At 36.1% G+C, this 10,021-nt stretch overlaps 1 protein-coding gene across 1 annotated transcript in view; it reads right to left on the bottom strand.

Moving 5' to 3' along the window:
• Window positions 1-3,998: 3,998 nt before the first annotated feature.
• LGI1 (leucine-rich, glioma inactivated 1) overlaps window positions 3,999-10,021 on the bottom strand; it is a 12,508-nt gene continuing 6,485 nt past the window's right edge. The window contains exons 5-8 of the mRNA XM_009703033.1: window positions 7,269-7,340; window positions 5,846-6,015; window positions 5,258-5,422; window positions 3,999-5,173 (exon numbers count right to left, since the gene is read on the bottom strand). Of these exons, the coding sequence (XP_009701335.1) occupies window positions 4,356-5,173; window positions 5,258-5,422; window positions 5,846-6,015; window positions 7,269-7,340 (1,225 nt within the window). The 3' untranslated portion in view covers window positions 3,999-4,355. The remainder of the gene's footprint in view (window positions 5,174-5,257; window positions 5,423-5,845; window positions 6,016-7,268; window positions 7,341-10,021) is intronic.

Below are 10,021 nucleotides of genomic sequence, written 5' to 3'. Positions count from 1 at the left end.
CCTGGCTTAACTCCTGCCCTGCCCTGGCAGGGCCCTGGCCCTTTCAGTGGGCGGTAGCCTGCTTAGCACTCCATTTGTGTCACCACTGTTGAGACTGATGTAACAGAGAGATGTCAAAAGGGAAAATTGCCACAAATTGAGATCATGAATGTAGCACATTAAGTCTGTAAGCCTCTTGCTATATTTTGCAAGAACTAGGTGATCGTCTGGATTTTCAGTGGTCCTCCTGCTGAGGAGGAACACATTATGTGTTTCACAGTAAGGAAAATATTTCCTTGAAATGAAAGACTCCCAGGCTCCTGAGACTTGCTGTGGGCTTATAATCTGTACCTAGTTGTAATGTTTTGGGCATGCTGACTGCTCTTCTTTCTCTTGGTGCTATTGTCAGTAGTGTTCAACAACAGTCTGAGGACTGTTTGCTACTTCTATGGTTTAAATATTCTTTATTTTCCATTGAATACTAACACAATATATTGTAATCCTCATATACATAAATAGAGCTGTTAGACATTTAGCTTCCCACTAGAACATATCAAAGCATATCACACATATTATTAACTATGCTAATAATTGTTTCCCATCCTCAAGTGTACTTTGGATGGCTGTTATCACCCCTTCAAATAAAGTTAAAAAAATAAAAATAAGAGAACTAAGAGAAGTTATAACTAAAATGCAATTCCAAACCAGTAATACAATTTGTCTCTATTTCTGTTTGGTTTGTTACCTTACAGAACAAGATTTTTCCTTACTGAATTCTTCTTAGTAGGAAGAGTGCATTTTGAAATATTATTTCAATGGAAAATACGTAGAAACAAAAAACCTGCAAATCCTAGACATTACAACAGACAAAGAAGAAAAAGCTACACATGGTGTAATATCAGGTATTCTGAATGTATTTTATATATCCCTTCCAGAGTAGAGAAGTGTATATCCTTTTATATTTGTGCTCTATTAAAAATATAATGAAGTAGTTGTAGGAATACAATACAATTCCATTAACAATTTTTTCTTAGACATTAACATGACTAAGCAACATCAAGGATCAACAGCATCCATTAATAACCTTCAATACTGTCTTCTATAATACTTTTAGTACTTTACATACTCTGTCAGTCATAAACAAAACGATTAGGGAGTTTAGAAAATCCGTTACAACCACAGAAGACAACCAGTCAGCTGCAAGCAACATAAACTTTGCTGAAAGAAATGGATTTTTCTAAACAACGTTTAAAAAAAGTATCCATGTATATATGATAAAAGGTTCTATTTTAGTTTTTGTCTGGGGCTTCCACTGATACCAGAAGGAATACTGAGGAGAGAACCAGGACAGAGTATGGCCTTATGCTCAGAGAAGCTGTTGAAATGCCCAGTCTCTGAAATTGGGAAGAAACAGCATAGGGAACCACCTAATGAGCCTTTACACTCTTCTACATTAAGGATTATGAGTTTTGTTCTAAAAAAAACCCTAATTCCTTATGTGGTGCAATGAAATGCTATATGTGCACAGTAAGAAACCGGCTGTAGTCCCTGTGAATCTCCACCTGACATAAATTGACTAGAGAAAGGGATTTTCAGAAGAGAATAGATTTAGATTCAGCATTTTATGGTGATTAGTTGACCTTCCAAAAATGACATAGGCATTAAGAACTTCCCAAATCATTCATGCCTGACTGCAGGTAAAATTTCCTGAAGGAACAACCAAACTCGTAACACAGTTGTGTACTTCAGCAGGTTAACCCAGCAGATTAATCCCCTACCACCCTCCACAGTATAAGGCTAGTTTTACAGGTATTGTGAATGTAAAATTCTAGTGACTCACACCCTTGCAGGCTTTTAAACTCTTCCTTTAACCCCAGGAGTAACAGTGAATTCCTGCAAGTCTCATATTATTTCAGAGTAAGTTAACTCAGGAAAACAATCATAGCACTATTATCATAGGGCATGTAGCTGGCTGGCTCTGAAATGTAATTCCATGAAACATAACCTTCTTAAGGTACAATTGTGAGGCAATATACTGGGGTATAATGTTTGTAAATAAATGTTAGCAGCAGATTAGCAAGGTTATCCAACTCAAATTTAGCCAGATGTCCATAATGAGAAGGACACATAGCCATTATCTCTATAATTTGATAGAGAGTGCATGTAGGCACGTATAATGGGAGAAATCAGATCAAAAGCAGTGCACACAATTCAATAGGACCTTAAGTAAAAGACTGAAACAAAAGACAAGATGAAGTAGAAAACAATTCATGACTTGCTGGTAGATTGGAGATTGGTTCATGACTTTGTATTTCATTCCTTTGCCATTCAAGGTGCATTGAAGAAGAGATGGACAAACTGAGTTGGCAATCACAGATGTGCAGCCAACATTGAGAAATAATAAAAGAGATTCATCTGGGGTTTGAAATCATGCTGATATAAAAGCTGGAAATTTACAGAGGAAACCTGTCAAGCAAGTGATGATTTATCAAGATTATTTTTGGAAATGTAGTTATTAAAAAAAAAATTTGGAGGATTCAACTGTGAAACATAGTTTAAGTCTTTCTAGTCACACTGGAAGTACTTATGGAATAGGTAGTTATTAAGCCAAATACTGACCAGAGCATAGACAGCTATGGATAAAAAGGCATCAGAAAAATTAACTACTTAGAGTAGTATTGTTCACGAGATTTTTTTCTTTCCAAATAACACAATATAAAAACCCTCTATTCTTTATTACAGAAGCATACTGTTTAGGACTGGCTTCTTAAAATATCCATTATATGTCTTTTTTCTTAATGATTATTTTTTTGCTGCAGGTGCTCTCAGTGGCACCACAATGCTCTGCCATTTTTGGCATCTCTGTGGGTACAGGGAGCAGCCAGCTTGCAGAATCAGCTTGTGTGATTAGCTGACATGCATAGTATGGTAAGTCTTATTTGCGAATCAACATCTGTGAATGTTAGAAATGTGTATAAACATACACAGTATTTATGTATATATTTTAAAGATGGCACTGGAGCATAAGGCTTGATAACTTCAAGTGAAGTACAAAGGTGTCTAAGATCGACTTGAGCTCTCTTCCTGAGCTGCACCAAATGATCTTCAGCAGCAGTATAGGTTTTTCACAAATGGTGCACTAGATTTATGTAAACAAAAGACTATATTAACTTTGAGTTTGTAATAGATTTTCATGCCAAATTCAGACTTTGCATAATTTAACAGCTATAGGTACCCTTCCTGGAGTTGCATATGCTACGCCAACTGAATTTGTCCTGCCACATTCAAAGTTCCTTGAATTTCAGAAGTATCCGTTACTAAACTTCATTGCAGAACAGTGGAAAAAAATGACTTCGCATTCACTAGCTTCATTCAGAATAATGAATAAAATAATTGAAGATTAAATAATTGCAATTACAGTGGAAAGACTTGACAGGGACACAAAGAATTCATGCAAGTGATGTGTGAGAGTTCAGATATAGAAATGATGCTAGCTGAAAAATAAGCTGTGCTTCTAGCTTTCAGCACAGTAACAGCCTGAGTGTTATACTTGAGATTTGTTTTGTGCTGTTTCAGCATGAGGTGGAGAAAGACAGCCCTTTACATCATATTTTATTCTTTGATTTCTCTGTACGTTTTTAGAAAATCAGGTACTTCCAGCTAGACACAGTACAAAGCCCCATCCTACAAAACCCCATCCTACATCTGGATCTATATAACTGAACCCTCCATCCTACAACTGGATCTATATAGCTGAACATTTTTTTCTGAGTGGAGTCCTGTTGAAATCAGTCAAGCTTCACATAAATGCAAGGATATGTCCAGGTGATAATTTATAGGATTGGGATTCAATGCAGTGTTTTTATGAAGAACTTCTTGTTATATGTAAAACCCACCTGTTCTTCGATATTGTGTATCTTCCATGCACTATGACACCGCATTGGGCAATATGCCTTCTGGGGTTTATTTTATATGTGTATTATATATACACAAATAAAAAGTATCACCTGCAAATAATATTTGGAATGTGAAAGACACAAAATGTAAACATTTTATTTGGCAGTTGTTTCAAACAGGTGAATAAATAAATGGAAAATTACATCTTAATATTCTTTATAGCAACAGATGCAGTTGCACACATATTTACATATTGTGGATGCAAAGAACAGTTAATTTAATTTCTTTCTGTTAAAAAATGCAACTTCCAACACCACTAGACTTGACAATTAAAGATGAAGATACTAGTAATATTTTGTTCTAGCAATCTCAACTTTTAAAGGCATTCATTTGGAAGTAAGATAAGAGAGTCATCATGCATTTAGTTCATTTTGTCCACTTATGGTAGAAAGTCTGATGTAATCTCAGAATTATGAGTGTCATGCGCTTAAGTCAACTATGACATGTTTATAAATCAATGTAGTTCCCTTAAAACTTGAAGCAAAGAGAAAATCTCGTTTATCGATGGAGACATGTATGAAAGATCTTGGTGCCTGTACGTTTAATTCTTGAAACTTCACAAATTTTGCCTTTTCAGCATCCCAATAATAGACTTGAGTGAAAGAATAATCACTTCCAAGAATGGCATATTGATAATTACTTATCTGAAGCGGTTGGAATACCATTGACCCTCGGGATGGCATCCTTTGTAAATCCAGAAATGCTGAACCACCCCATTTCATTACTTTAGAGTCCCCAATAAATCTTGTTAAGCAAATGTACACATCCTCTTTCACTTTGAAATGTTTCACTGCATATGCATCTTCCATATCTTGGATATCAAAACGCTTAACAAATTCATTCGTTCCTTTGTTCCATTGATATATTACAGGTCTTTGGGAACTACTTGACAGAATTAAATGTGGTTTGCCAGATATTTCAAGATACTCCACATCAGTATCTCTGTACCAGGCGTGCAGAGACTGATGGGAATAAAATCCATTCCCATTCCATTTGTAAACCGTGGTGAAACCAGCCTTTGAACTGTCTGCAACAACAAAATACCAGTCTTCAGCAATCCTGAAAGTTTCAATGTCATTGGGTTTTCGGATTTTAAGGATTTCAATATCTTGAATTTTTATAAACTTATTAGCAAAAATATCTCTTTTATATATGTGGGAGCCTCCAAACAGCTGTGCGACAATGACATACAGCTGACTCTCAATAACTATAGGTTTACACACAACAGTTGAAGTACCTATAAAAAGAAAAGTAAGAGACAGGGTTAGCACCACTTTTGGGATCAGCAGTTGTAATGTTATTTGTCAAGCAGTGTTCATACCTGTAATGTTGTCATAATTCCTGAACATCACTTCTACATGGTCCCATTCAAGAAAGATGCATTTTCCGGTAAAAGGCTGAGCAATAACCACGTGTTCATCATTCATGTATGAGAAGGTATCTACTGACAGAGATTGGTATGGCAAGGACTGATAAACTTCAAATTCTGCAAAAGTACACACAACATATCATAATTACAGAGATACTTACCATACTGTACTGAAAAAACATTTGGTTAACAGACACCAATTTATTACAAATTACAGTATTTCATCACTAGTCCAATTTTTCTGCTGATAAAGGAGCACTGCAACTTGTTTTTCAATCTTTTTCAAATAAAAGAGGTGCTGGTTTATGTCCCAGTTCTCCAAATCTTTATATAGCATATTAAAGTCTGAGTAGAAGCTGCAATATAAGACCCTACTTCAAAGTGATTCGCATGTCAGACTTACACCTGCACAGAATTCATACTGATTTTAGCGGAAGTTCCATCCAGTATGCAGACTTCCTGCAAAAATGGACCCTAGAATAAAAAAATACATAGCTTTGACTTCAATTTAACAAGATTAAATAATTTGAAGCGCATTACCTGTAATAATGCAATCAAATTCTTTCGGAGAGAGGCTATTGATTTTGCGCTTCTTATATTCTGGTGGGCTTTCACAGTAAATGTCTTCAACTGTTGCATTGGTGCTGCCCAGCCATTCCACTAACCACTTCAGTTTGCAGTCACAATTAAATGCATTGCCTCTAAGATCTCTAAAACAAATAAATCATGCATTGAAAATAAGTAGTCAGCTGATGTACTCCTCCTTGCAGGACAACAACAAATTGGGCTCTTGTTAAATATCTGCCCTCTTACTTATTTTCAGTTGATGCCTTCCTGGTTTAATTTGTCCCAACCCATAGTTAAATCTACATACCAGAACCCACACAGATTTAATTATATTAAGGTAATCAAGGAGAACTTAACTTGATTATCAGTAGGAAATTTTTGTTGATTTCCCCAAGTTTACATGTACACAAAAGGCTACCAAACTGTTACCCCCATATTTCGAGAGGTTGTTTCTTTTGGATTACCTTTTCTCAATAAAAGCATTCTAGATAACAAAACTGGAATTAACGTAACCTGATGGTCAGCCAGTCAGTATTTGTTATCTCCTTTAGACATACACATTTAGGGCTTTAGGAGACACAAGCAAAGGTGTTCTGTTCAAGTCTTTTACAGCTGTCTTCAGTTAGATTTCAGATCATATGTACAGGAACGGGCAAGTGCCAGGACCAGACTGTGTAACCACCTGGCCATGACCAGTCATGCCAAGTAATGCTACCAGGTACACTGACCATCTCCACATCTTACTGCTGCAGCTCTACACTATGAATTCAGCCTCCCTTGTTAATACAGGGAGCAGGCAAAGGATGTTCTGTGCTCATTGTCTCAAATTGGGTGAATCAGAATTTGGTGTGTTGTAAACAGGGCATATTTCAGTGAAGCAACTATAGGATTTATCTGTTTATATTTTGTATTTTTACTGGCATTTAGGTTATATATTTAAACAAGTTCATGTTTTGGTTTGGTTGCAATTAGATTTAGTATGGGATATGGTACTTACTAAGACGCATGCTTTTGTGATAGAAGATAGCCTTCCCAGAAATTACTTGCACATAGAAATGTTACTCCATTAAATATATTCCACCTTCCCCTCATGCCCTGCTCTCTCATGCATCCCTAAGGATACTTCCTTCTTATTCACTAAGTCTTAATGAACATGCAGCTCTTTTACATAACTACTAACAATATTACTTATCTTTATAACTGGTGGAATATTCAAAACTAAGGCAAATTATCAACAACAGTAGACAAAAAACAAGCCTACCCATATTGGGTAGTCTCTACCTGGTAATAACATCTCATTACTGGCTATCGGTTTGAATGGTCACTCAGAATGTCCTCCAAAATCATCTCTTTATATTTCTAGTGTAATTAATAGATTAATTAATTGCTTTCTTACACATTTGTTAAAGAATCCAAGCCTTTGAATATGTCTTTTGGAAGCGACTGGAGATTATTATTTGCGAGACTCCTGTAAAAGAAGACACTTCAGTATCAGTGCTAGTTCATGAAATTACACAGTTTTGCAAGGTGTAATACTGTGTGGAGTTCTTTTCTTAATGTAAAGAACCCTGGTATTCTCTAGCACTTAGTTCTAAAAGATCGCTTTTAAGAATAGCTCATTTACTTGGTGACTTTTTCGTCCGCTAAAATGCCATGCCTCTGTCTGCTTTCTCACTCTTCAGCAGCCTTGCAGCATTTACAATACTTCACTTAGCAGGGTAAAAAGTGCAATCCCATCTGGTGTTCTGCCAACACCATTATTTTAAAACAATTAGTCATGACTTGGTCTACTGATGTTTTCCTTGTGAGATATCAATACACGGTGTTCATATTACCACAATTTGCACACTTTCTTGTATCTCTTCTGGAAGGAAAATCTTACTCCCAGGTTTCATTCTGCTGGACTTAGGTTTACCTCATAGTTTTTGGAAATACGCAGCAATAGACAAGAAATTGCTGATCAGCATGAATTTCTTTCCTGGAATGTGCGTGTGTGTGCGAGTATGTGTGTATGAGACCAGCAAAAAACTGCCATTAATTCCCAATTTTTAATGTTGGGAAAACTCATTTAAATTCAGTGAGTATCCTAGCTAGTAAAAGTGACAAGGAAATGTGAGCAGGCTTTGAACGAGCAATATATTACATTTCAGTCAGACACGTCTGTGTGAGTCCACCAAAGGTCTGGGTTCTCCGAGATGTCACTGAGGGCATGACAGGCAAAGAATAATGTTGTAGGGTATAGCTTATGCCTCTTTTGATTAACAAAATTATTTATTACTTATGAGAAGAAATGAAAATGGAAATAAATCATTCTAGTCTAAGATCCCAGTTAGAAGCTGTCACTAGTAAGACTTAGAACTTCTGGTTTTGCTTGTAAACATAAAAGTTATTTATTAACTACAATTCCTCTAGCCAAGCAAAGTCACTTAGGCATATACTTAAATTCAAGAACAGGCCCAGACGTACTAGGTCTGCTGCCTCATTTAAAATTGTTTGCCTTATCAGGAATAGTAAATACAGGACGATGTCGTTAGTCCATTCTGCCTTCACCACTTTCAAAGTACATCTGATTGTAACACGGCTTGGTGTACGTATCATGTGCCTCACTTATGCTTAATTTTACGCCTAGGATCAATTCTTTAAAAGTCACGTAACTCATATGGAGAAAGCTAAGTAGACTTGCAAGCTGAGGCAGGTTTAATGCCCTATATATTCTTTACATATTATTATATAGCAAACCGAAAGGGATGACGTACATGGAAGTAGGAGTGGTTCACTGCTGCCACGGGAATATGACCGACAGAAAAATTTACACAAGATTTACGCATTTGCCAATTTTTGGCTGAAAATTATGAATTTTATATTCCACTGTTAAAAAGCATACTTATATATTAGAAAACATTGGCTTGCCTAGATGGTGCTGTACATGGTATTTGGTTTCTAATAAGAGAGTAAAAGTTGAATCAAACATGCTGTTAAACTTATGGTCACAGTTCTGAAAGAAATGCAATCGAAGTTATATATTGTGCATAGAAATTATTGTCCAATCCGAACTGTAAAATTTTGACATTAGTAAATTAGTTTAAAAAATGTTATTTTTCTTTAATTTTTCTGTTCTTAAATCTTTAAGCAGAAAATAAATGGTGTTGCATAACAATAAATACTAGATGGCTCTGTTTTACAATAAGGACACACTATAATTATCAAAGTTAATTGCATTATAAAAATACAAATGTTTGGATAGCTTACTGCATTGCAAAATTTATGTTGTGAAAAGGAAGCAAACGGAATAAATAGAACAAAGTTCATCTTCTTGTCTAACTTCGTGGACCTCATTTGTATGCTTATTTACTATGATTCTTTGTAATATATTTTATGTACACAAGTACTGTCCTGTTTCTTAAATGAGAAATGCCTCAGGGTGCCAAATGATTATTTTTAACATGTACGTGCAATTTTCCCCAAAGGGTGGGGAGTGGTTCTGCAAGCAGATTAAACTAATCACATGCTGCAGTTAATGGATCTGCCTTTGCAGTTATTTTCTGCAAATTTCTCATTGTTTTCATGAATAGTGCTCCATGCGCAATAGTGGCATGATGCACAAATCTATGTCCCCAAAACGTGCAACTACATGCAAACTGCAGTGGCTCCTCAAATGCAGTTCTGTCTTTTGCATGTTTTCTCTTACAAAACTGCTGAAGCATCCCCAGAAACCAACCTAACAGGCAAGACAAGATGTTACTCTTGGACTGTATGCTCTGTGGAGAAGAAACTGTGCCTTCCTCTGTGTTACAAAAGCAATTTGCTCACTGGCAGCAACAGCTACTAAATAAGTAAATGAATATGATAAATAATGTACTGGATCCATTTGTGAATATAAAGCTATTCAAGTGCACAAATATTTTGAAGATAGGGTCCCAGCTACCAGCCTTATCAAATTGCCTGCGCTTTTTAACAATAATATAATTACGCCTATACCTCTAATACGGATTTTTATGGGATGTGCACAGCCTGTTTATACACCTTTTTCCCTCTCTCTTTCCTCTTCCTCAGACCTAGAGCCATACTACAAGTAATTTTATGTACATGAGTAGTTGTGGTAGGCTTGGTTTCGGCCAGCTGTGAGTCTTGTCTGTTCTGACCAAAGAG

This window comes from Cariama cristata, unplaced genomic scaffold (genome assembly GCF_000690535.1).
Source record: "Cariama cristata isolate BGI_N322 unplaced genomic scaffold, ASM69053v1 scaffold26210, whole genome shotgun sequence".
Lineage (NCBI taxonomy): Eukaryota > Metazoa > Chordata > Aves > Cariamiformes > Cariamidae > Cariama > Cariama cristata.
The sequence above is the reverse complement of the archived record's forward strand: the minus strand, read 5'-3'. Positions and strand labels throughout refer to the sequence as shown.